This window comes from Saccostrea cucullata, unplaced genomic scaffold (assembly GCF_032062105.1).
Source record: "Saccostrea cucullata isolate Sc308-1 unplaced genomic scaffold, CSIRO_AGI_Scuc_v1 ctg5914, whole genome shotgun sequence".
NCBI classification, from domain to species: Eukaryota; Metazoa; Mollusca; class Bivalvia; order Ostreida; family Ostreidae; genus Saccostrea; species Saccostrea cuccullata.
In genome coordinates, this window is record NW_026919005.1 from 115,459 (window position 1) to 142,768 (window position 27,310).

General features: G+C 32.4%; 2 protein-coding genes across 2 annotated transcripts; one reads left to right on the forward strand and one right to left on the reverse strand.

Moving 5' to 3' along the window:
* The first annotated feature begins 203 nt into the window (after window positions 1-203).
* LOC134277065 (putative sodium-dependent excitatory amino acid transporter glt-6) lies at window positions 204-9,976 on the forward strand. The gene is made up of 11 exons (XM_062759333.1): window positions 204-431; window positions 643-717; window positions 917-1,039; window positions 1,183-1,270; window positions 1,520-1,562; window positions 1,913-2,024; window positions 5,355-5,481; window positions 7,157-7,390; window positions 8,960-9,154; window positions 9,442-9,576; window positions 9,747-9,976. The coding sequence occupies exons 1-11, from the start codon at window positions 287-289 to the stop codon at window positions 9,964-9,966; spliced, it is 1,497 nt and encodes a 498-aa protein (XP_062615317.1). The 5' UTR covers window positions 204-286; the 3' UTR covers window positions 9,967-9,976.
* A 4,925-nt stretch (window positions 9,977-14,901) lies between these two features.
* LOC134277083 (FYVE and coiled-coil domain-containing protein 1-like) lies at window positions 14,902-23,876 on the reverse strand. The gene is made up of 9 exons (XM_062759357.1): window positions 23,370-23,876; window positions 23,017-23,246; window positions 21,720-21,831; window positions 20,829-20,902; window positions 18,390-18,509; window positions 18,074-18,190; window positions 17,474-17,633; window positions 15,073-15,242; window positions 14,902-14,956 (listed from the first exon to the last, which is right to left on the reverse strand). The coding sequence occupies exons 1-9, from the start codon at window positions 23,874-23,876 to the stop codon at window positions 14,902-14,904; spliced, it is 1,545 nt and encodes a 514-aa protein (XP_062615341.1).
* Between the last annotated feature and the right edge of the window lie 3,434 nt (window positions 23,877-27,310).

The following is a 27,310-nucleotide window of genomic DNA, read 5'->3' on the forward strand; positions in this document are numbered from 1 at the left end:
GTTGTGCGATGTCAGGTGTCTGAGATTCCGAAAATGTTCAATATTATCTATCTAATCGACGAAGAACTCAATATAAAGTCATGCAAACACTGTTAACATGTAGATAGCTTGGAATCACTATGATACCTCCTATGAAACATATTTTGTGTGTTTACATTTTTCCGTTGTCAGAGCAGAAATTGGTTAATTGTACCATTGGCAATATGGGTGAAAGGAGGTCATAATGATCTGCTGCACAAAGAGTATGCTATGATGACCAGGTGTACGTAGTAGAGAAGCATAAAAGATGAATGCAAAACATTCCAGTTGCTATGAATTTTTATCAAGAAATGGACTCATTATAAGCGTTTTGGTTGGTGTGGGGGTGGGGTTCACCTTAGGATTTGGTCTTAGAGTCGTGGAACCTTCAGATGATGCACTCACATGGATAGGTATGATTTTAAAATATTAAAAATAAATTCTTTTTACATTCTACCATTATTTATAGATCAAAAACTTTATTTTTTAATATATTTCATAATGTAATTATGCTTATATATAACAATTTCTGCTCGATTAATAAACTTATGTATGAAACATATATAGACAACGAACAGCACTCAAGACTAAAAGTGACTGGTGATAATTTTAATCTCTTAACAGGTTTACCAGGAGAAATATACATGAGGATGCTGAAAATGACAATTCTTCCTTTAGTTGTGTCTACTATCATTACAGGTAAGTCACATACACACTGTATGATAACCAAAAAAGTTAGATTTCATGCAACTAAAAAATAATTTGACTTTTCTTTACTTTAGTTTGAATACTGTCATGATCAATCAAGAACAAATAAAAATTTAAAAGACTATGTACTTTTCCCCACCAAAATTATGTAAATGACTTCAAACATGATATTATTTCTTTTTTTTCACAGGCACAGCTCGAATGGACCCGAAATCTAACGGCAGGATTAGTGCTCTTTCCTTTGGTTACATAATAATCACCAACACAATAGGAGCTGTCATTGCTATCCTGTTATTCCTTATCATTCAGCCGGGTAAAGAATCACTTAATGAAACTTTACTCTTTGATATTCATTTCTTATGTAATCAAATAATTCAGTGCTAGTTTTTAAAAGTCTCATTTGTAAATTATATATATATTACTAGTATATTTCAAAGTCATTTTTCTTTCATCAAGGTAAAGATCTGGAGATTTCGGGATCAGATTATAGCGATTCTATACAGACAGACATTGAGACTAGTGATATGTTTGCCGACATGATCAGGTATAAGTGACACTCAAGAGCAGAAATATCTTCCTCTATTTACTTCATTATATGACAAACTAAATAAAACACTAAACACTCTCTGAAATATCTATTTAAAAATATATTTTATACTGTATTTATTTATTATATTCATTTACTTTTTAGTCTATAAAAATGCTGAATTTCCAATGTAGTGTTTATAAGTTTGCTATCAAGATGTTGGACAAAATTCTAAGCTGAAATAAATAGTTTAATATTTTTTTCCAGAAATCTATTTCCTGATAATTTGGTTACTGCTTGTTTCCAGAAGGTAAGAATCTTTCTTACAGCGGCACAGATTCTTTGAATCTTTTTTAGAGCAAAACATTTTTTGTTAAAAAAATATCAATTAATTAGATTTTGATGAAATTTATAGATAACGAACAGAAATATGTTCTAGATTTTAGTCAAACAATACAAAATTTGAGCAGAACAAATTCGAACTTCTGGGAAAAAAAACAAGTTGAGATCAGATGCCATGAGTATGTAAGCATTCCCTATATGTCCGTGTCGTGATCGGATATACAGAGAAATCCATTGATAAAGAGTGAAGAATAAGAAACTGATTTTTCTTATTGATAAAAAAATCTTACCTAATTTTATCCTGGATTCTTGTTGCAGGCTCAGACAAAATATTCCCAATCTACACGAGTTTTAATGATGAACGGGACCAATAGTTCGGTTACAGTTGTTCATAAATCTGTTTCCTCCACAGGAGGTCTAAATATACTAGGTACGTATAAAGAGATTAACATTATCAATATATGTATTGTCTCAATGCACAAGACACAAATAACTGGAGACAGTTGTACAGAAACCTGACGAAAAAACAGACAAGATCACGATATAAACAAAATAAAATTACAGCAAAGCAAGGTTTGTTTTTACGAAAGCCGGATAGGCTCATTTCTGAGAAGATAAAAAAAATTTTAACTCGTTATAACGAGTTAATTATCTCGTTATAACGAGTTAGTATCTCGTTATAACGAATAAGCTATCTCGTTATAACGAATTAGCTATCTCGTTATAACGAGAAAATTATCTCGTTATAACGAGTTAATTTTCTCGTTATAACGAGATAACTAATTCGTTATAACGAGTTAATTATCTCGTTATAACGAGTTAGTATCTCGTTATAACGAATAAGCTATCTCGTTATAACGAATTAGCTATCTCGTTATAACGAGAAAATTATCTCGTTATAACGAGTTAATTTTCTCGTTATAACGAGATAACTAATTCGTTATAACGAGTTAATTATCTCGTTATAACGAGTTAGTTATCTCGTAATAACGAATTAATTTTCTCGTTATAACGAATTAGTTATCTCGTTATAACGAGAAAATTAACTCGTTCTAACGAGATAATTTTCTCGTTATAAGGTGGCAGAGGATAGTTTCGAATAAAGTACCGGTCAAAAAATAGAAAAAATAGAGAAACCTGAGGTTTGAATGCATATTATAGGTAATTTTATAGCTAGAATATTTTATGGGTGCATTTGGAGGGAATTGGTGGCCTTGTGTATTTTATTGAAATATGACACTTTAGTGTCACTACTACTGTATATGGGATACGGACTAGAAATACGAAACTAAGCTCAAAACTCGCTCTACCGGTATTTCACCAGAAAAGCGGGGTGGGTTCACAGGATGAATTGTAGCTTGAAAACGAGGTGGTTGAGCCATTATCTCTTGCTGTTCATTGGTATGTACAAATGTTATTCTGCAATTTGTGTGGTAGCTTAGGTCAGGCGCACGGGCCTGGAAGCAGATGCGGCTGCGGCTAAATAGTGAAAATAGGCTTGATTCACATGAAATTTTGAGATTGTCCCTGCGCCATCTTTAGTGCTCATTGTGTAAGTTATACATGTTTTATTCCTAAAACCTTAAAATTTCTCAAGGGACTACATCATACTATTATTACATGTAGAGGGAATTTAAATTTTTCAATGCACATTTTTAAAGCAGCTCAATATTAAGTAAACTGTCAGTCAAACGTTTTGATTGCAAAAAAAACTATCCTCTGCCACCTAAGGAGTTAAAAACTGTTCTAAAGTTGATATATCTAATTGATAGGAAGTATGGCATACAAAACCGAGTCGATCAAGTTTGTTTAAAGTGTGTATGATAAATATTTCATTGAAAAACAGCAAACTAGTTTTTTTTCAAGGGGTTGTGTCTGTGATTGTAGTTTGTTTATTTATAAATGATGCAGTTGATTTGTATTGTTTCACATAAAAGACCGAAGATAATTACGTGAACATTTATACGGACACTTTCGGCTGCCTCGTGATGTTGTGTTATGAGTGGATAGTAGCCCCCGAATTTTACGCGGGCCCATGATCTAATTGCTGATCTCTCCATACCCCCTTCTTCAAAACATTTCTGACTCATAAAATAATATATATATCACACTGTAAGTGTATGTTGCATTAACGCCTGCGTTAGCTTGCTATTATAATGTATTAATTTAGGAAATTAGACATTGATTATGGAAGCTAATAAGTCATCCAAAACATATAAAACAAGATGTGTTTGTGAATAACTATGCGCCCGGTGGCAACAGAAATCGAAAAAGCTATTTTTAGCATAGGTAACAGTCAAGGTCACAAGGTCATTGACCTTGGTGTCATTTGAAAGAACTTAATTAGTGGAGTATGCACATCAAATATAAAGTCTCTGTCTTTTATGGTTCAAAAGTTATGGTGAAGGTACGAAAAAGCTATTTTTAGCATATAGGTCACAGTCAAGGTCACCAGGTCATTGACATTGGTGTCATTTGAAAGACCTTTATTAGTGTAGTATGCATACTAAATATGAAGTCTCTACCTTTCATGGTTCAAAAGTTATGACGAAGGTTAAAGTTTGCATACAGAAAAGCTATTTTTAGCATATAGGTCACATTCAAGGTCACAAGGTCATTAATATTGGTGTCATTTGAAAGCACCTAATTAGTGAAGTATGCATACCAAATATGAAGTTTCTACCTTTCATGGTTCAAAAGTTATGGCGAAGGTTAAAGTTTGGAGACAAACAAACAAACAAACAAACAAACAAACAAACAAACAAACAGAGAGACAGACAGGACAAAAACAATATACGCCTCGGATCTATCGATCCGGGCGCATAAAAATTAGTGTCTTTTATCGGAAAAGTTGTCATACATAAATTGCCAACTTCGAAGCAAGTACATTTCGCAATTTGTTTTTTTTTTTATATTATGTCCTTAGAGACGTCCACGTATAAATGTGTAAATGTGTTCGATTAAAATATTGATATTTTTTATAAAATTGTGATTATTGACAGCAAGATAGAAGATTAATATTAATAATTTTTAATCATATTGCAAATTATATTTGCATCTCTTTATCAATTTGAAAGTAAGTTTTGACTGATAATTATCAAATAAACTTCAGTGGCATTAAACCTACAGCAATTTTTTATTCCTATATTGCTATTAATTTGGAAATAAAGGGGCAACTTATTATTTCGATATAACGAAATAACTTATTCGTTATAACGAGATAACTAAATCGTAATAACGAGATAATTAACTCGTTATAACGAGATAATTAACTCGTTATAACGAGATAATAAACTCGTTATAACGAGATAACTAATTCGTTATAACGAGATAATTAACTCGTTATAACGAGATAACTAACTCGTTATAACGAGATAACTAATTCCTTATAACGAGATAATAAAGTCGTTATAACGAGAAAACTAACTCGTTATAACGAGATAACTAAGTCGTTATAACGAGAAAACTAACTCGTTATAACGAGATACTAACTCGTTATAACGAGATAAGTAATTCGTAATAACGAGATAAAACTAAGTCGTTATAACAACATAATTAACTCGTTATAACGAGATAATTAGCTCGTTATAACGAGATACTAAGTCGTTATAACGAGATAACTAAGTCGTTATAACGACATAATTAACTTGTTATAACGAGTTAATTTTTTTTTTATCTTTTCAGAAATGAGCCTATCCGGCTTTCGTATGTTTTGTCCTACACAATGATTTTATTTTGTTTTCATTCCTTTATATTTTAGGCCTTATCATCGCCTGTACTCTTTTTGGCATCACAGCCAGTAAGCTAGGAAAACGTGCGGATCCATTCACAGAATTTTTTGAAACCATTTCCATCATTGTCATCCATCTCTTAAATTGGATTATTTGGTGAGTTAAATTTATTTCCATTGATACTCAAGTTTTAAACAGCTCCTGTACATAAATCAATTTAAAAAAAAAATATCTGTTACGTTTAATGTGTGAAGACAAAAATTTTGCAATTACTTTTACGCTGACTCACCAATATACGAAAGCCATGAAGGGACACGGCGATTTTTCAAAAAAGTTAATATTAATTTGAGATCTCGAATTACACAATCCGTTCCCTCGATTTATAATTCGAGATCTCGAAATACACAATCCGTACCCATGGATTATTAATTCGTTCTCACAAATTATCAATTCGTTCCTTCAAATAACACAATCCGTTATCTCGGATTGTAATTCATTCTCTCAGTTTAAACAATTCGTTCCCTCGGAATGTTAACCCTTCTCATGATTTCATTAATTCAGCTATCTGTACATACTAGTATCGGATATGGCAATACGTGTTTAATGAATAAAATATTGTAGTTGTTTACATCCTACCTTTTATTACATATCACGGTCCAAAATGAGAAAATTACATGAACATGACTCAAATCCATATTCTAGAACTGATATTTATACAAAAAAGTCCTGGGTTTTGTTTTACGTGTATATTAGAATAATTGAAAGTCCTATATAGTAAAAGTAAATATGGCTCCTGTGTAATTATTTTTTATCTGAATAAATATATGTTGAATTAGTTATAAAAGAGGTTCGGAACGACCTCGGTTGCTAAAACAAATTACATGAATCGCATTAATTGATTCAAATCGTTGGATTTGAAGGTATCCAACATTACATGTATACATATATAGAGTACATGTAATAAAATTCGCGAGCTTTGATTGCCAAAATCATAAGACTGATGTTACAAATCGAGATCTCGAATTATTATTAATCCGTGGGATCGGATTGTGTAATTTGAGATCTCGAATTATAAATCGAGGGAACGAATTAGTAATCCGTGGGATCGGATTGTGTAATTCGAGATCTCGAATCGTAAATCGAGGGAACGAATTAGTAATCCGTGGGATCGGATTGTGTAATTCGAGATCTCGAATTATAAACCGAGAGAACGAATTGATAATCCGTGGGAACGGATTGTGTAATTCGAGATCTCAAATTAATATTTACTTTTTTGAAAAATCGCCGTGTCCCTTCATGGCTTTCGTACCAATACGTCTGTGGAATTGACATTATCTCTCAGAATCGTTTTGGAACATGAAGATTATAAGACTTTTCATAAATTATTAATTACCTGCTTCCTAATTTATTTATATAAGATTTACATTATAAGGATATATTTACATCCACTGAATATTTTCTCCTTTAATTCTTAAGAAAACCCATTGCGTTAATCACTGCATGAACTATATCAGGCATGTCGTCTGTACAGATTTCTTGGTCAGTGGCTGTTCCATCAGTGAAACGTATAAAGACCTTGCATCATTAATACAATAATTAAACTTTTTAATCCTTCTTTAAATGATTATTTGAACAGATATAAATATAAACAATAAAATGTCTTTCTTTGTTTGTTATTACTGGAATTAACGGTCGCAGCTATTGCAGAAAAAAATTACATTTTTTCTGCAACAGCTGCTTCCGTTAATTCCAGTAATAACAAACAAAGAAAGCATTTTATTGTTTAAATGAGCAGGACACAACCTGTGATATATGTTCTATGATGTTTCAGGATGACCCCTGTTGGAGTTGCAAGCCTTATTGCTACAGCAATTCTGAAAGCGTCCGATATAGAAAACGTCTTCAGCAGTCTGGGAATGTTTGTTTTGGCTCATTCTGTTGGAAACATTTTTCATCAGTTGGTCCTCATTCCGATTACTTATTTCATAGCTACCAGGAAAAATCCTTTCCTCTTCCTTGGCGCCTGTCTCCGACCCTGGTTAACTGTATTTGGGCCGCCAAGCACGTACGTTCCTCACATTTATTTTTGAATGTATAAATGTAGCTAAAGAATCTGCAGTTTTCGTGGACTTCGTCAAGAATTCATTAATTGGGAAGAAGTATCTTTATAGTCGATGCATTCAGTTGTGTTCGTTTCTTGAACCCTCCCGTGCAAAGAGAGGATACTTACAAGTTGAGATTTTAACTTGTGTCTAATTTTTACATCGGATCACAGGTGCATATTAATGTTTAACTGTCCCTCAGTAAATAATATTATATTCATAAAAGAATTATATGAATTTTACCTTGAATAATTTATAAGTTGTTCTGCTTTTTTAAAAATGTCTTTTATGAGGATATAGATTTTAAACGTTTGTTTATGTACAATATTTTCAAGAATGGAACAGAAATTTATTTACTTTTTAGCTCACCTGAGCCGAAGGCTCAAGTGAGCTTTTCTGATCACATTTTGTCCGTCGTCCGTCCATCCGTCCGTCCGTCTGTCTGTCCGTCTGTAAACTTTTCACATTTTCGACTTCTTCTCAAGAACCACTGGGCCAATTTTGACCAAAATTGGTACAAAGCATCCTTGGGTGAAGGGGAATTTAAATTGTTAAAATAAAGGGCCATATTCCCTCACAAGGGGAGATAATCAAGAAAAGACAAAAATAGGGAGGGGTCATTAAAAAATCTTCTTCTCAAGAACCACTGGGTAAGAAAAGCTGAATCTTATATGGAAACATCCTGGAGTAGTGTAGATTCTAAATTGTTCAAATCATGACCCCCGGGGGAAGGGCGGGGCCACAATGGGGAATCAAAGTTTTATATAGAAATATATAGGAAAAATCTTTGAAAATCTTCTTCTCAAGAACCATTGGGCCAGAAAAGCTGAAACTTATGTGGAAGCATCCTTGGGTAGTGTAGATTCCAAATTGTTCAAATCATGACCCCTGGGGGGAAGAGCAGGGCCACAATGGAGAATCAAAGTTTTACATAGAAATATATAGGAAAAATCTTTGAAAATCTTCTTCTCATGAACCACTGGGCCAGAAAAGCTTAAACTTTTGTGGAAGCATCCTGGGGTAGTGTAGATTCTAAATTATTCAAATCATGACCCCTGGGGGTAGGGTGGGGCCACAATGTGGAATCAAAGTTTTACATAGAAATATATAGGAAAAATCTTTGAAAATCTTCTTCTCATGAACCACTGCTTAAAAAAGCATGAAAGCTTAACCTTATGTGGAAGCATCCTGGGGTAGTCTAGATTCTAAATTGATCAAATCATGACCCCCGGGGAAGGGTGGGGCCAAAATGACCGATCAAAGTTTTACATAGAAATATATAGGAAAAATCTTTGAAACTTATGTGCACTTGGAAGGATCCTGAGGTAGTGTAGATTTCTAAATGTCTAAATTATGATCAGTTGGGTAGGGTGGGATGCATTATGTTTTACAAGGAGGAAATCTGGTAAAGAACAGAATGGTCAAAGCTTCTCAGGTGAGCAATGTGGCCCATGGGCCTCTTGTTTTATATGTAAGTGCATTGTGTGATGATTTAAATCCTTAAGTATAAAACATTTTTCTGGTATTATTAGTGCAATTGGTATACCAGAAATGCTGAAAACACTCGATGTTAAGCTTCATATCGATACCAGAATATCTAATTTCCTTGTTCCTGTGGGAGCTACTTTGGAGAGATTGGGAAGCTGTATATTCATCTGTTTATCTGCCTTGTTTATGGTACAGTTAGAAGGAATGTCTTTAGGGGCCTCTAAGATACTCTTAATTGGGTAAATATAAATGTATAATTTATCTTGGTGCTGAATATATTAATCTTGTGAAAAGACTTTGATTTTTTTGGGTAATTTTCACAGCTTTGGTTATAAGAAAACAAGACAATCAAATTCTGTTGTTGAGTTAAACATTTTCAGACAGGTGTCACATTGTTCTTATTAGACTATATATATAAGATTTTTGCAACTGACTTTGTCTTCCATCTAAATCAACAAATCAAACTAAATTTGGTTTCGGCTACATGTACCTTTATGTACAGGAATAACACGTTTTTTGTTTTAAGGTTGTTGTCTTCCGTGGGCTCCCTGGCTGTTCCCTCTGTCCCCAGCGCCAGCATTGTCTCTGTCTTAGTCGTTCTGTCTTCACTAGATGTCCAAGTACATAACATAGGTCTTCTGATGGCACTGGAATGGTACAAGTAAGTAAACATTAGAACATCAGATTTTCTAAACATTTTAAATTAAATTACATTTGACTGAAACAAAATGCAATTTTCCTTTTATTAATTCAATTAAAATTCATTAAATTCTTTCTTAATTCAATCAAAAATCAACATTTGCGATAACCATACCTTTTGGTTGTAAATAGTGACCGTATCCGGACTACAAGCAACACGATGACCATTATAATCGGCGCCGTGGTGATAGACAGACTATGTAGCTCTAGTCTGAATTCAGCTGAGGACAACAGCCTCAAGGAATCTCCAACAATGGAGTCAGAGGTCAAAATAAACACTCAGAACAACACAGCAAGGACGTCCGAGGTCAATGTCAAAATGGACAACGAAACTGCCTCTACGAGGTTTTAGAGCTAATTTTATATGTATGTGAAACGAATAATAGTGATATCAATTATGAAAATACTTATAAAAGGAATCATGAATCGATATATATATAATAAAAATTATAATGAAAAAATTAATTCAGTCATTTTTTTCTCCTTTTGTATTTACTTTTAAGAACGGATGGATTGCAATCAAAGATACAAAGTGGGTTCCAGAAAATATTATTTACTTCTCACTTAGATTTGAACCGCAGTAGAGAAAAAGCTTTCATGTATGACATTATATTCGAAAAGTGCCGCAAATCACTTCAAAACAAAAAGGAGCTTCTAAAACCCTTGAAATTACAAAATTTCATCGAAATCAATATACATCACAATTTGCACTTTCAACGCATTACGTACTCAATCATTCCCCGTGATTACATTTGTGTACGAGGGCTGTTCAATAAATAAATTCCTCGGTGCTCGGAAAGAAGCAAAAGGCGCTTTTGAATGATTCAGTCGTAATGATTTAACTTAATAATCTCTTTGAATTAAAACACATGTCCATAAATTTTTTTATCCAATTTCTGATTGTTTTAGAGCTCTTTTTTGGAATGACCCTTAGTATACTGGAAAATGGCAGATCTTATGATTTCCTGGACTTGGTTTCTTTCTTCTGAAAGGTGTTTTTTCAAGTTTGGAAATTGAAACAAGCCAAAAGTCGACAGATCTGGCGAACATTGTTAAATGTTAATGTGAAAAAAAATTAACATTCTGTTTATCCCAAAAATCCTTTACTCTTCAAGGCGTGCGGGTTTGGACGCTCTCATGAAGAAATTTAATGTAGTGGATTCCTGATTCTGGTTCCTTCCTCTCATAAACCTTTCGATTTGCATTGTTTGCAATAAAATTGCTTTCTAGACTCTTCCAGAAATTAAACTGCCTTCCCGAATACGAATTTGAGCAACAAAACCACTAAAATTTAAGAAAATTGCATATAATCTTTCTTTGTGCTCTTGCAATTCTTTGCTCTTCTCAGATCTTTGCTGTTTTCTCATGTACATCTTATTGTAAATTTTGCTTCCAGGGTTTTAAGCAATAGATTCAAGTTTCATTATCTGTTTGAATTGAAAACAAACGTGGATAACTACAAATACTGATATTTTAAATAATTGTTTAGATATTCTTACACGCTGTCGTTTTCACTCATTTTTCAAAATATAGGGTGACCTTTGAATACTAAGCTTTTTTACTGTCAAACGTTTCTTTAAAATAGTGTGAACTACTCCCGAATTGATGTCCATCATGTGTGCTATGTGTCTTAATGTCTATCATACATCATCAGTGATTATTTGTCGAAAATTGGCAAAAAGTACATGAGTTGTTATAATTTTTAATCTTTAAAACAGTGTAAACTATTCCCAAAATGATCAAATTTGCAATGTCTTAAATTCAATCATACATAATAAGTGATTATTTGTTGAAATTTGGCAATCAGTTTATTTGTTGTTATAATATTTTGTTGGCAAGGACAGTACCCATTTTTGATGCCCATTATATAATTTTTTTCATTGAAATCCACCTGCTCATTTGCCTATAAAACAGACATTTGTTGCCGTAAATTTTACATATTTCAGTGAATATTTCTTTGGGATTCGTAACGAGTTTTACAGCAGCTTTAATATGAAGAGTTTAATTTCACTCTAGTGTACAGGACATTATTTATTGAACAGCCCTCATAATTTAAGCCAATGCTTTTTGACATCATTGACGGCCTTTTTTTCCCCAGTAAAAATGGAACATGAGGCTTACCTTACTATTGGCCATTTGCTTAACTATTTTGTTTAAAAAACTTTTCTGATTGCACACAAAACGACTCCTAAGTTGATATTTAAAAATGCCTATAAATAGGTTTGTGAATGACAATATCTATATATATATGTAGTTTTTGGAGACAAGTCTTCGCACAAACTGTCGGGATACCTATGGGTACTATTTGCGTCCTGTTGTGTTTGATTTTGTATGAAGCAGAATTTATTCAGAAACTTCTACGAGAAAAGGAGAAACTGCTTGTAGATTTCAATTAACCTTGTAGGTAAAGTGATAACTTATTATCAATTACAATGGGTTTTTTTTAATTCCTACACTGATTAAATCCCTTTGAAACTCGAAGTAAAAGATACCACAGAGTATGACACATGTCCCATATTTGAATATTTAGCTAGAAATTTTTTTTTATAGTAACCATGTAACAGTGGAAAATGTTAAATTATCCCTCCTTTCCAATTATCGTTGATATCCCTGGTATACCCAACAAATAAAACATTAAGAAGATGGGCGAACAAGGCGGGCAGAATGCCTATAGTTCGACAGATAAGAAGTCAAAATTTTAATCTCAATTAAATCCAAATTTTACTTGATATTTCATCTTATATTAAAGTATACTTTATGTAAAATCTCTACAATTTACAAAAATCTCACAAAGACTAAAAATATTTGCCTTTGAAAAAGCTTACACACTCTAAAAAGAACAAAAACGATCATTTTCTTATACTTTAACACATTTTTTCAATATGGGTGGGTCTTATCTCCATTTTTTTGAAAGAGGATCCTAAACGTGTGCAATAAAATACACATTTTTTGGTTTTCAAAAACATGGAGCGAAGACCCACTATACCTTAAAAGTACACTTTTATGACACAACATAAGCATCTTTCCGAGAAATATTTCAAGTCCATAAAGTCGCGGGTCATATCACAAACATGATTTAAATGCCTCAAATCATTATGAATGGTGTAGCATAGTGGTTAACGCGTTAGTCTCAAAGCAGTATGCTATTGATACGTCGGATTTTTATTGCTAGGGTTCGAATCCCACGAATACCATCTAATAATTTTATGAAAGAAAATTTTTTTACGAGATTTTTTTCTCTCTCAGAAAAGTTTTTTTTTTCCATAATTTCAAAAATTTCAATAATTAGAGGTTGATTTAAATACTCAATTTACATACTAAATTTGATTTCTTAATATCTGACGCTATAGGCATTCTGCCCGCCTTGTTCGCCCATCTTCTTTTTATGCAGTTATATTCATAGGTGAAATATTTATTGTAAATGAGTAACTCCATAATTTCAATTGATAAATAGCATGGACGTGAGTAGATCGCGGGTGAAAAAAAAAGCCAAAGAAATCACCATACGTATAACTGAGAAGTCGATCAGAATCGTTTTATGTTTCCTGAAAAATGAAAATAACAAAAATAATCAAGCTCAAACTAAATCGATATAAACTGGGAGCAAAGGAAATTAAACATTGACCTCTAAAACATAAGAAGTGATATAAGGGGCCGTGGATAGTAGGCGTCCCAGTCGCTATGTTCCACCTGCCGCATGCTCTTGGCCTTGTCAAGATCGGGCAAACGCTATTATTATGTAAAATATATAATGAAAAAAAAGAGGTCGACAATTTGTATAAAAATGCCCGTTTTTATTTGATTGAATAATAAATTGTATTTGCTGAAAAGGCCATTGTTTCGACCATAGCATTTGTAAAATGTTTTTTTCAATGAGATTTTTCAATTTACTTGTATCTTCCACTTATTGTTCAATAGTTTGCACCATTTTGGAAAGTGTTCGTATGCAGAGCAACGAATCAAAGCTAAAGATAAACTCTTGTGCAGGTGATAATAATATTTTGCTAAATAAATAAGGGAACATGACGATAGAAGAGATAAACACCATCACGTTTACCATAAAGTTTTGTTGTTGGGTTTCCATTTACGTCTTTTTCTAGTAAAATATTAATTCAAAATTATTAATCAGTTGTGCCAGACTGTGGTATCTTTTATTTCAAGTTCAAATAGATATATCGAATCAATGGAGGAATGCAACAAAATGTAACATTTTCTGCATGTCTCCTCTCTCCCCAACCGCTGAAAAACATTAAACAATAAACATGTGTGCAAATGTTTATATCACACATTGTCACCAAGTCCTTTGGTAAATTTATATTTAACCTATCCCTCTACAAGTAAACTTATATGGTATTAAGTATAGCTCTTTTTGTAGCTGTTTATTAGAGTTAAAAACAACAATCATTTATACAAAAAGCATTACTTCTTAGTGATCATGTAATGGCACGAAAATCGAATAATTCTCGATATCAACATCATATTCTTTAACCAATTTACTTGCTTATAAGAGTGGGGAGAAAAAATATGCAAATACCGCAGTGTGTATGTACACGTATGTATAATTTTGCCTCTGAAAACAATGTTGTGCAGATAGTTCCAATTGTTGTCGACGACAATATGTAGAAGAAGGCAATACATGCATGTTCACTACAACACCATGCATATATTTTTTTTAAATTCATACTACCTCAGTTCAGATGCTAGCCATAAAGACTTTTACCTTTAACATACACGCCTTCATAATGAATTTTGCTTAAGCGTTAGCTTGGGCTTGCAATAATTGGCAACATTGTTTTTTTCATAAATTGTATCCCTGTGTTCTTGGCAATTTTCAAAATTGCTATAAAATGGTAAAGCAAAATAAACTTAAAAAGATTTCACTCTACAGAAATCAATATAACTACAGAGTTCAGGACAAAATCTAAATTCTACATAATTCTACAAAATTCTATTTAATAAAATTTATTTTGAAAAGAAAATTATAAAGATGAAGTCCAATTTTTTAGTTTATTTAAATCCCATTAAATTTAAAAATATAAAATACAAATGTATGAACAAATAAATATCTTCTATTTAAAATGTATAAGGTATACATTCTTGTATTTGAAAATTAAACTAAAACACTTTAAAATTCCTATTAAATACAATGTATTCTTTAATCAAATACGTTTTATCAGAAATGGGTATTTGTATAAATAAGATAATAAAAAACTGTTTTTATTGCATTAAGAACTCTTGGTGTATAAATACTAAGGTAAATAATTCAAACAAAGCTAAATGGATAGCTTCAATCTCCAAGATACCTTGTCCACAAAGAGTAACATATTCTTTTGGCGGTTATCCTGAAAATAAAGCATACCTCCTTAATTAATGGCATCAAACAATAAATGTATTTGCTTTAAAATTTCTATTCCATCTAAAAGTTGATCAAAGACTTTCTCCTAATTTAATGGCTTACCTTGAGTATGTATTATCAAAGAGCAGTACGTAGATCCCCGTCTGTTTGGCTGTCAGTTCTCCACGGACGGCCTGTTCGTGTGAGTCACACTTACAAGCTGGTACCAGGCAATGAGTGACGGCAGGGTCCGGTCTATCAAACTCCATGTAGGTTACACTAAATATCACATCCTGTAATCAAAACAGTCAAATTAAGTAACACACTTATAAGCATTTAAAGGCGTGGCGACATTAATGAAGTGTGAATTATAACTTCACGTATAGATATGACCCATGTGATAAAGTTTATTATGAAAGTTAACAAGAGGCCCAAGGGCCTTGAATCGCTCTTCTGATAAATTGTACAACCTATCACTTGTATTTGAAGCCTCTAACCCTAAGTATCCTAAGACCAAAGTTGCATCACCTGACAAAGTTTGGTGATTCTTAGCCAATTAGGACTACTTCTTGGTCTACATTCTTGGAAAACCCAAAATGCATCAACTGTCACAGTTTGATTATTCTAAGCCAATAAATACCTAAGATACTTAAATATAGCCATAAAATGTCGAAAATAGGTCACTGTGACCTACTTTTTGGTCGACATTCTCCGAAAACTCAAGATGCATCAACTGACAAAGTTTGATGATTCTAAGCCAATAAGTACCGGAGATACTGAAATATAGCCATAAAATGTCGAAAGTAGGTTACAGTGACCTAATTTTTGGTCGCCACTCTCCAAAAACCAAAGATGCATCAACTCACAAAGCTTGATGATTCTAAGCCAATAAATACCTAAGATACATAAATATAGCCATAAAATGTTAAAAGTAGGTCACCGTGACCTACTTTTTGGTCGACATTCTCCGAAAACCCAAGATGCATCAACTGACAAAGTTTGATGATTCTAAGCCAATAAGTACCGGAGATACTTAAATATAGCCGTAAAATGTCGAAAGTAGGTCACCGTGACCTAATTTTTGGTCGTCACTCTCCGAAAACCCAAGATGCATCAACTCACAAAGTTTGATGATTCTAAGCCAATAAATACCTAAGATACTTAAATATAGCCATAAAATGTTGAAAGTAAGTGACCATGACCTACATTTTGGTCGACATTTTTCAGAGTCCCAAGATGCATCTCCTGACCAAGTTTGATGATTTTATGTCTGAAGGTAATCAAAATATGCCTTTTAAACAATTTGAAAACATATGCCTGCAAAATTCTAAAAGTAGGTCACAGTGACCTACTTTTTCTTAAATATGTTTTAAGGTCCCAAGATGCAGCAACTTACAAGATTTGATGATTCTAACCCTTTCAGTGCCTGAAATAATGGGATTAAATGTTTTAAAAAGGATAAGTCATAAAGTTCAAAAAGTAGATCATGGTGACCTACTGTTAAGTTGACGTTGTTTAAGGACCCAAGATGCATCAACTGACTAAGTTTCATGATCATAGGCCTTAAAGTGTCCAAAATATGCCTTTAAATCAATTTGAAAACAAATGCCCGTAAAATTAAAAAAGTAGGTCACCGTGACCTACTTTTGAGTTAACATGATGTGAAGTCTTAAGATGCATCAACTTACAAGATGATCCTAGTCCATTTAGTAAGCAAAATATAAACATTTTTATTAATTGTAAATTTAGGTCAACTTTAAAGTGACCTTGAGACTACGCCCTTTGCCCCAGGGTCATGCCTTGAAAAATTTTTAATCTTCAACATATCCTGATCTTTGTATGTAAGTTTGGTGAAAATCTGCCTGGCGGTTCTGGAGAAGAAGATTTTTTAGCAACTAGTACTTTTGGTTTGGTTTTCCTGATTATCTCCCCTTGTTTTAGGGTCCCAACCCTTATTTTAGTATAAATGGTAGCCCCTGGGCCAAGGATACCCTGTGGCAAATTTGGTACTGATTGGCCAAAGGGTTCTTGAGTTATGGCCCAAATTCTAAAAAGTTAACGCACACCGCACACCGCACAAATGGCCATAGCATTAGCTCTTTGAGCCTTTGGCTCAGAAGAGCTAAAAACATATCAAAATTCTTGTCTATTATTTCAAAATGTCATTGTAGAGCATAGCATCAGAAAGTATAATCAGTTTTCCCAATGTAGATAAGTAAAACATAAAAAGTCTTATCGATTTTATTCAGTCTCATCATTTTAATTTTTGAAGACATGATAAAATAATTTTACCTTTTTTTGCAATAATTCATAAGAAGAGAAAATTATAACAAAGAAGTTTTACAAATGCAGATGTAAACTGATTTTAAAAAAAATAGATGTTGGAAGCAAATTGAGTTGCAAGTACTTGTATAAAGATTTCAATATAAACTCATTTCTCATTTCAATATATTATCATTTTTTTTTCTGCATTGTTGCTTCTTTCTAATAGATATCATGTTTTTTTTTACTTATTTGTCCCAACCTTGGGATGGCATCTAAATTCCCAGCATAGTACAGTATTCTGCTTGTCAATCACTACAGGTATGGCGTGACTTTTACAAGCCTTTACCCAGAATTCACTGGAGTTGTTCACTTCCCCTTTCTCTAGCTTTTCTGCCTTTATGGTTATGCCAGTTGTGACACTACAACAATTGAAAAAAATATATATTATTATTTAAAAATTATGGAATTGCAGAAATGCTCCTCGTCTCACAATAATGAATTTCTTATTTATGAAAGAAGACTTCGTCACAAAAAAGCATAAGATCAGGTAAGTACTATACATGGCACCAGTGTTATTAATTTTATTTACCATACAGAATAATTGATACAAGCATTCAATTTTTTGATAAAATAAATTGTGAGCAGATTTTTTGAGACAATCAACAAACTATACTGCAATTAAATTAAAGGTGTTTATACTGGGTAATTTTATGTGTATGATTAGATGTCATGCGGGAAAATTAAAGTTTTAAGCAGTCACTGTGAATCAAAACAAAGATTCATATTCATAAATCCAGTACAATAGAAGACATAAATATGGACCATTGAAATGAAGTTTCTACACTGAGTAAGAGAGTACTTGGGATCTGGGTCCTGGTACTGGAACTCCGAGGAGGAGAAGCTCTGAGATCTTGCCACTTTCTCATCACTCACCAGGTGGAAAATCTCATCCTTAGACAAAACTTCATTTCCATCCCTTCAAATTCAGCAAATATACATGTACGTGTGATATGCTTCAATAGTCATGACAAAATATATACATTCAAAAAAGAAATAAGGAACTAATACATGATATTGAAATCAGTAGCATGCAGGCAATAAGTTAAAAATACATGTATATTAAGCATCTAGTCATTCAATGATTACTCATTATTTAAGCATTAAGCAGAACTCACAACAGCTCACTAGAGTCCTCCAGTCCCTCATCATCCTGTTGTCGGCTGATCATCGAGGAACTCAGAGCATCAGACTTGGTGTACTTCTGGTAACACAGGTTACAGGCTCGCGACTTCCTGCTGAAAGACAATATTACCATTTACACAATCCTAGTTCACGATGTTTACAGCAATATTGCTCATATCAACTGCAATCGCAAAACCATATCCTGCTTTTTTTATAATGTGTATCTGATGTTGGTTAATTAACAAGCATTCTATTTCATTAATAAACTAAAGATTGATCCGTGGAAGTTTTTTCCTACAGCCAAAAAGATTTCTTTGTATAAATCTGCATTAGAATAAACTGCTTGAAACTCTAAAACATAAAACAACTTTCAAAAATTGAGTCTATTGCTAGTGTCACTTTTGATTTCATGCATTATATAGTCATAATTTTATATTAAATCTACATATACATGCTATCATTTGCGATGAAAGTAAAACTCTTCATTAATTTAGTGAAGCAAAAAATTTATGCTTGTGAAATGTAGTATCTCTTTAGTATGCTGTAGATGACACATCAAAGACAATATTACCATTTACACAATCCTAGTTCACGATGTTTACAGCAATATTGCTCATATCAACTGCAATCGCAAAACCATATCCTGCTTTTTTTATAACGTGTATCTGATGTTGGTTAATTAACAAGCATTCTATTTCATTAATAAACTAAAGATTGATCCGTGGAAGTTTTTTCCTACAGCCAAAAAGATTTCTTTGTATAAATCTGCATTTGAATAAACTGCTTGAAACTCTAAAACATAAAACAACTTTCAAAAATTGAGTCTATTGCTAGTGTCACTTTTGATTTCATGCATTATATAGTCATAATTTTATATTAAATCTACATATACATGCTATCATTTGCGATGAAAGTAAAACTCTTCATTAATTTAGTGAAGCAAAAAATTTATGCTTGTGAAATGTAGTATCTCTTTAGTATGCTGTAGATGACACATCAAATATATTAGCAAATGTAGGAACGAAGAACAAATAAAAGAATTTAAACGATTTGAAAAGCAATGCAAAAAAGAAAGTATCATATGATTTTTTTTTACCTAGTATCATGCTTTAAAGGTACTTACCACAAACAAAAAATAGATGCACGGGTTGATATATATTTTTTGACTGATTTGATTTGTAATGACATAAATAATAAATCCCTGAAATATAAAGAAATCGTAGGTTTTCCTTGGTGCTTAGATTTGAGATTTTATTTTGCCCTCTATATAATTCCATACAAAATTTTGCACAATTTTTTAACTTTATGACAAAATCTTTTAAAATTCTCCCACTCTACTTGGTAAACATTATTCAGGTTGTCAATTTAAATGTAAATCTATGAGAAATAATGCTGATTTCTGAAAAAAGTTTGTTTGTGTTATTTATCCTTAAGCTAATAAAAAATAAATTAAAAAATAAAAGTTTATAAAGTAATTGAATTCTACGTAAAATATACAATCCACACTCTATACCAATCAATTACATATAATTTCAATGCTTCAAAGTTTTGTGAATTAACAAATTTATACATCTACATGACCCTGGATCTCAGAATGTTATTTGTGATTGGATAACAGCTATTTCTTTAACAGACTCTGGACAACAAGACAATTTAATAACTAGTGCACGTATGTACAGAAATGAAGAATATGTCAGCAAAACAAAATCATAAAATGTGTGAGTTTATTCAATTCTTGAAAATTTATAGTGGGTCATTTTAAAGTTGGAACTCTTCTCATGTTTCTATAATCACAGTCAAGGATTATATTTTATGCAGTTTATCTATGTTACATTCAAATGGAAACATTTTCTTGCAAGGTGAATCTTATCTTATTGTTGTCATCTAAATAACTCTCACTTGAGCAGGATTAATGTGAGCCTTAATTCTGGTTAACTTTCAGATCTCAATCCTAACTGTAGTACTATAGTATTTTTACTAAAGTTTTTGCAAAACCCATATTGTAACTCATAATTGCAAGAAAATTGGTAAAAATACCACATTTGCACTTACATTTAGAAAAATTAGTCTAAAAGGCTTATATTAATCTTACTTGACCGAGAGTTATAACGATGACAACAGCTAGAAGAATAAGAAAATGTTTTCATCATCATTTTTTTTAATTACTGCTTTGCAGTTTATAAAGCATCAACTGACTAAGTCCAGGTTATACAGTTTAATTTGGGAAGCTATTAAATTCATTCCTTAAATACATAACATATACTTTAATATCTAAATCAAGTATATTTTTAAACTTTTATCAAATGATCCTAGTTGCAAATTTGAGGCATAGCAACCCAGATTTGCAAACAGGTAATGTCAATTTGCGAAGATGTTGTGCACCGATTCCATTTACATATAAGTACCATATACACAAATGTATACACACTAACCTGCTATAGGTGGATTCCACATAATTGTTACTACAGTTATTACAGAAGACTCCCCCACACAATCTACAGTGGTGCTGAAAATAAAAAAAACATACAATTCAAGGTAAAAGAAAAATAGGTTGTGTTAATGTCTCAATTTCTTTCCCTGAAAATATGGGTTTTAGTGAATTTTATATAGGATAGGAACATGCATGAATAATTTTGTAAATAAAGTGTGTGTATATATATATGTATATATATATATATATATATATATATATATATATATATATATATATATATATATATATATATATATATTTAAATGTATGAGAAGGCTATGAGTTCACAGTGGTCAGTATAGTTATATAGTAAAAATAATTACGGTAAATAGAAAACACGAAGACAACAAAGTTAAGCATTAGCACTTTCATTTAAAAATCTTTAGATGCTTTACAATTAAGTTTTTTAACTGTCATCTGTACATGTATATATAGTAAATGAAATATAAACTGCCTATATTTTCTTTTAAAATACAATAAAAAATCTTATTTTTTGCATAATAGACAAAAGCAGTAAAACAATCAACTATTGCATTCTAAACCAGTTAGAGTGCGCAAACAAGGGACAAATCTCTGATAAAACCAAAAGTACATAAGTTTCAAGCAAAGGTATATGAACATAAAAGTACAGAATAACCATGGAATAAAATTGAAATAGTCTTTTAAGAACCAGTCTTTATTTTAAAGGTATTTTCTAAATCATAAAAAATCTTTGTAATTTCATGATAAAAACTCTAATCTCTCAAGAAACAAAGATTACCGTACATAAATAGTTTTGACATTTAAAAAGCTCATAAAAAAATCAGCTCAAACATAAGTTTGAAATAAACAGAACATGCACCTTTCTAACCATGAACGTGAACTCTTGTTTACAGCCCAGGCATTTAGTGACCGTTTTCTCATCCATCCATTTCGCGGATGACTGTATTTTCTGTTCATACTGCCACAAAGGATCTTTGACCCTGGGTAAACAAAGAAAAATCAAAGCAGTAATCACAACTAGCTACAAGCTTTAACCTTAAAGTGTATTTAAATCTTTAATCGTGATGATACAATATAAATTTACAACACTTTAAATGTTCTCCGGTCCAATCAGTCTAAGATGCATAAAGAGATTTTCTTTTATTCAATTTAGTGTACTACTCTTCTGAACCAGTGATTAGGTCTTATGTGAAAACATCTGCTATTGTGTCCGTCTGGTTCTTACTATCACAATCTATGATAGGTTCAGGAATTTCTGTATCTATAGACAGAACTTTATTTCCATCCCTAAAAATGTAATTCATTAAATGTAGTTAATCCAAAATATATTCTACGACGGTAAATCTAGTAAACCCCATCTCAATCAAAATCTTTATGATTCTCAAATGTCTTATATAAATAAATAGGTCTGTCATATAAAATATACAGATAACTTGTAGTTTCATTGTTCAGAACAATTGAAGGTCATTCCATCATCTTTGAATTTCAATTATATTTATATTTCAAGTCTCCATTTAAAAGAAATCAGAGATTGCATGTAAAAAAATCAAATTTAAAAAAATGTAAATGACCAAGACCTTTGACCTCAATATTTTTTTAAGGTCAAGGGACACGGGTCACATATATAGCAATTGGAGCCATGATTTTAAGACTTAGTTTTGAAGTTATAGGATTTTTTAGTAAGCGCAAGCACATAAAAGGGCAATAACTCATATAAGGTGTCATCATAACTCATATAAGGTGTCATCAGATTCTTTTGCACTGTTTAACGGTTGTTGTGTCTAAAGACCCTGAAGACATTAGTGAATGTTTGGTGTTTAAGCGATAACAATGTTTTTAGTGAAAGGTGCATGAAAGTAATCACACTTAATGGACAAAATCAAAATATTTGAAATAGCTTTGAATTGACATATTAAAAATGCAAAGATATATACATGTAGCATATATCGAAAGAGATAGAAAAAGATCTCAATTTTCATATTTTAAATTACCTTGACCTTTGATCTTAACATAATTTTTTAAATGTAAAATATCAAAATAAAACATTAGCAGCTCAAAATTTGGACACCCCTATGAAGTCTTATACAAAAGAGACGTTCAGGAAAATTTAAAAGAGGAAGTCTCAATATCTCAAATTGCAAATATATGATTTTGGCATAACATACACTTTTTCTATATTCCATAATTGAAGATTCGGGGGTATATAGTTTTTGCTCAGTCCATCCCGTTCTTCTGTTGTTATAGAACCAAACATTTGATGGAATTGCTCTGTGTTGATCTGATGAGGAGAGAAACTTGGTAATGAAACATTGACTTTAGGAGGTAATCTTCTGAATTCAGCATTCCTGGATTTATATACAGAGGTTACGGAGACATCATTGGAGTCCAATATTTTCTTTAGATCAAGAATACTCTGTTTTACTTCAGATGTAATCTGTTTAATTTCTTTTCCCTGTTTATTTAGAGCAGTCAGGTGTTTATTTTTCATCTCATCAATTTCAGATTTTTGTTTTTTGACAATGATGTTGATTTCACTATGCCAGTCTTCTCCTTGTTTTGTGACAGCTGTTTTCAGATTCTCATAATGTTTCTCAGAGTTAACTCTTTCAGACTTTAAATCTAATGTTATTTCTTCGTATGCAGGATAGATTTTTTTTTCTAGTTCTTCGAGGTCTTTTGCTAAATCCTTTGTTTTAGAACTCAATTTTTTCAAAATATCTGTAAATTTATGCATCTGATGATCGTCAGAGGAGATGCAGATAGAACAGACAGGAATGTCACATTTCTCACAGTAAAGTTCACAGAGTTCCTGGGTATGGCTTGGACATTTCGGATAGCTAAAAGAAGCAGATTTTCTGTGCTTGTAGAGTACGACCTTGTGTCTCTGAGATGAATCAGAAATAAGATGGATCCCTACACAGGTCGTACACAGATTAATTTGACAAAATTCACACCGACTCTGTAATGCTGCTTTTTGACACAGGTCACAGAGGAGGATGTCTTGGGCACTGTAACGGGGGTCCATAATAGTTTTCTCGCATGACCAAGTGTGAATGATACTGTAGAAAAAATACAAAAATTGTGAAGTATATATTCTTTGTTGAGAAATCTATTTTAATCCATTGTGCAAAAAAAGATGTAAATCAGTAAAAGTAAAATATAGTGAAGTAAATTTATCTTTGAAATTATCATAATAATTGACTGACATGTGGAACAAAATTATCAAGGATGAAAATCATTGAAAGGAGTACTTGAAAATATGAGGAAAATTAAATAAGGCGAATGGTTAGTTTATATTTGTGGGAACTGGCCTGTTTTGAATAAAGTTCGCTTTTAACTAGGGTTTGTGTTTATTTACCAGCAAGCCTCTATCTTGTCTAATAATATTTTTAAAATCTTTGAAACTACATTTATTCTTAGTGTAACAAACGAAAAGATAATTCAGCGACCATATATGTATCGTACATTATATTTTCAAGTGATCTTGTATAAGTATTACATTGCCTTCACCTGCCAGACTTCAACCTACATGTATCTTAAGCCAGAATTTCATACGGGATTTTAGTACAATACTTATGATTAACAGCTACATAACCTTGAAAACCCAAAATATTGTTTAAAAAATTATTAATATTGCAAAGTTTTGATTTCTGTTAAGAGGGCTTAAAAGCAACTTCCGGTAATGGAATGAAAATCATTCAACCGTTAAATAACTGATTTAGCAAAGTAAAAGATCTTATAACTTTTTTGGTACATAAGTTATATACTGTATATATTTTTCACCCTAAAATTAGGGTGTTGTGATTCTATTGATTGTGGGTATATTTAACGCTGTACGATTGGTTCACTGGACAATTATATAGGCGTGTCTATATATTGGTTTTTGTTCAGCACACTTAAAGAAACTATTCAAAACCCACTTGCTGTTTACAATGATATTTGAACTTCTTGGTCTTGCTACACTTTTGTATTTTTACTGTAGTCTTTTTTGTTTTGCCTTTCTGAATATATTTTTTCACATTTCGGTACATACAGAAAATACAACCATCGTCATGTATGTCAGAGACCAACCTTGTCTTTGAAGACAGGTTTAAGTCACGATTTTCATTATATTTTTATTTAACACTAGACGGCGATGTCCACTCCTGCTGATTAGGGCCTTGTCTTCTTAACACAATTATTTTTTTTTAAATGTAGATATTAAGATTATTGTTTTCCTACCAGCTATTTTATATAATCCCATGCTCACCTGAATTCTGAAACCGCGTGTGCTCGATATTGATTGCGTGCTCGATATGTACAACGAGCAGTCAAGTTGAGCATTATATACGACACAGCCGTGGGAGGAGTTTATTTTCAATCCATTCATTTGATTGGCTGAGGTTCTGTTCTAAGTTAGTAGGATCAAATACATTGAACTGTTGAAAGCACCCGAGGCCTGAATTTTGGCGAGCGCTCGCGAACGTTCGCTCTGTTGAACAGACCTCCGTTCTCCAATCAAGTGAATCAGTCCCAAAGCACGACAGTAGAGCTACTACGTGTTTACGATTCAATGGTGACACGTGGTTTTCGTCGGTTTACTGCACAATACTTACTCGTCACTGGAAAAACTGCAGAGCTTCTTTATCACTTTATAAGACCGAAATTGAAAGACTATATTCTAAAGACATTGCTCCAAGCTCACATTTAATATTGGTGTTGTTTTAGATGATTAATAGTTGCTTTGAATACCGTACAACGCTTTGACGTTTGTATGTACATAAAACACTTTCTGATAATATTGAGGGGTTAATTGCACACCTTCTCCTGCTGTCTAAAACCGAGGACCTATATACTACCTGCTAAAATTATGTATACTCCCCGTCAATGAAAACGCAACACTCTACTTTTAGGGTGAAATATTATATACTGGATATAACTATGTACCAAACAAGTAAGGACATCATTTACTTTGCCAAATCAGTTATTTAATGGTTGAATGGTTTTCATTCCATTACCAAAAGTTGATTTTTTAGCCCTCTGAACAGATTTCATTTAAATAAAACACTACCCCCTTCCGACAATTTAATCAAAACATGCTAGTCCGCCATGTACAACATAAATGTACGCAGTCCGATTTCTACCATGCATTAATTAGGTTTATCAATGTCTTTATCTGAGCGAAATAAATATGTTTGGGCATTTCTAATTGCCTGCTCTTCAGATACTGCGGTCGAATTTTCTCTAACTTCGCGTAGAGTAGTAACTCTTGGACTTCCAGTCAAGAAACTGTTATTTATGCTATTGAAAAACATGAGCCTGATGAGTGGTTACATAGTGTACATTTGCATCTGCAGCTCTTTTTTTCTTTATTTTGAGAATATCCAGCATTAGCAATGAAAATCAGTCATTTTGAGGAAATATAGGCATCACATCCGGTAAAGAAAGGATTTTTTCCTGGGATTTTAGTACATTACTTATGATAAACAGCTACAAAACCTTGAAAACCCAAAATATTGTTAACAAGAGGCCCATGGGCCACATCGCTCACCTGAGCACTAAGGGTAGGAAAAAGTAGAAAATCATCAAAATGGCTTTTTATTGTAAAGTTTAAATCCAAAAGAAGTCCCATGACCAATCATGAATTTGCTATTTTTTAGAAAATGATTTTAAAAGAATTTTCCTATATACCGGGGTATATCTTTAAAAACTTTGGTCGGCCATTTTGGCCCCGCCCTACCCATGGGGGTCATGATTTGAACAAACTTGAATCTACACTACCTGAACATGCTTCCATATAAATATGATAAATTATGGCTTTGTCATTCTTGAGAAGAAGATTTTTAAAGAATTTTCCTATATATTTCTATGTAAAACTTTGGTCAGCCATTTTGGCCCCGCCCTACCCCCGGGGGTCATGATTTGAACAAACTTGAATCTTCATTACCTGAACATGCTTCCATATAAATATGATGAATTATGGCTTTGTCATTCTTGAGAAGATTTTTAAAGAATTTTCCTATATATTTCTATGTATAACTTTGGTCGGCCATTTTGGCCCCGCCCTACGCCATGGGGTTATGATTTGAACAAACTTGAATCTACACTACCTGAGCATGCTTCCATATAAATATGATGAATTATGGCTTTGTAATTCTTGAGAAGAAGATTTTTAAAGAATTTTCCTATATATTTCTATGTATAACTTTGGTCGGCCATTTTGGCCCCGCCCTACGCCTTGGGGTCATGATTTGAACAAACTTGAATCTACACTACCTGAGCATGCTTCCATATAAATATGATAAATTATGGCTTTGTCATTCTTGAGAAGAAGATTTTTAAAGAATTTTCCTATATATTTGTATGTAAAACTTTGGTCAGCCATTTTGGCCCCGCCCTACCCCCGGGGGTCATGATTTGAACAAACTTGAATCTTCATTACCTGAACATGCTTCCATATAAATATGATGAATTATGGCT

Coding starts and splice junctions, on each gene's coding strand:
- LOC134277065 (XM_062759333.1), top strand. CDS start 287: ATGAATGCAAAACATTCCAGTTGCTATGAATTTTTATCAAGAAATGGA. Junction 1,563..1,912: donor TTACTGCTTGTTTCCAGAAG/GTAAGAATCTTT, acceptor TTCTTGTTGCAG/GCTCAGACAAAATATTCCCA. Junction 9,155..9,441: donor TCTAAGATACTCTTAATTGG/GTAAATATAAAT, acceptor TTTTGTTTTAAG/GTTGTTGTCTTCCGTGGGCT.
- LOC134277083 (XM_062759357.1), bottom strand. CDS start 23,876: ATGGACCCCCGTTACAGTGCCCAAGACATCCTCCTCTGTGACCTGTGT. Junction 20,903..21,719: donor AACAAGAGTTCACGTTCATG/GTTAGAAAGGTG, acceptor TTTTATTTTCAG/CACCACTGTAGATTGTGTGG. Junction 18,191..18,389: donor GAGGACTCTAGTGAGCTGTT/GTGAGTTCTGCT, acceptor CTGAATTTGAAG/GGATGGAAATGAAGTTTTGT.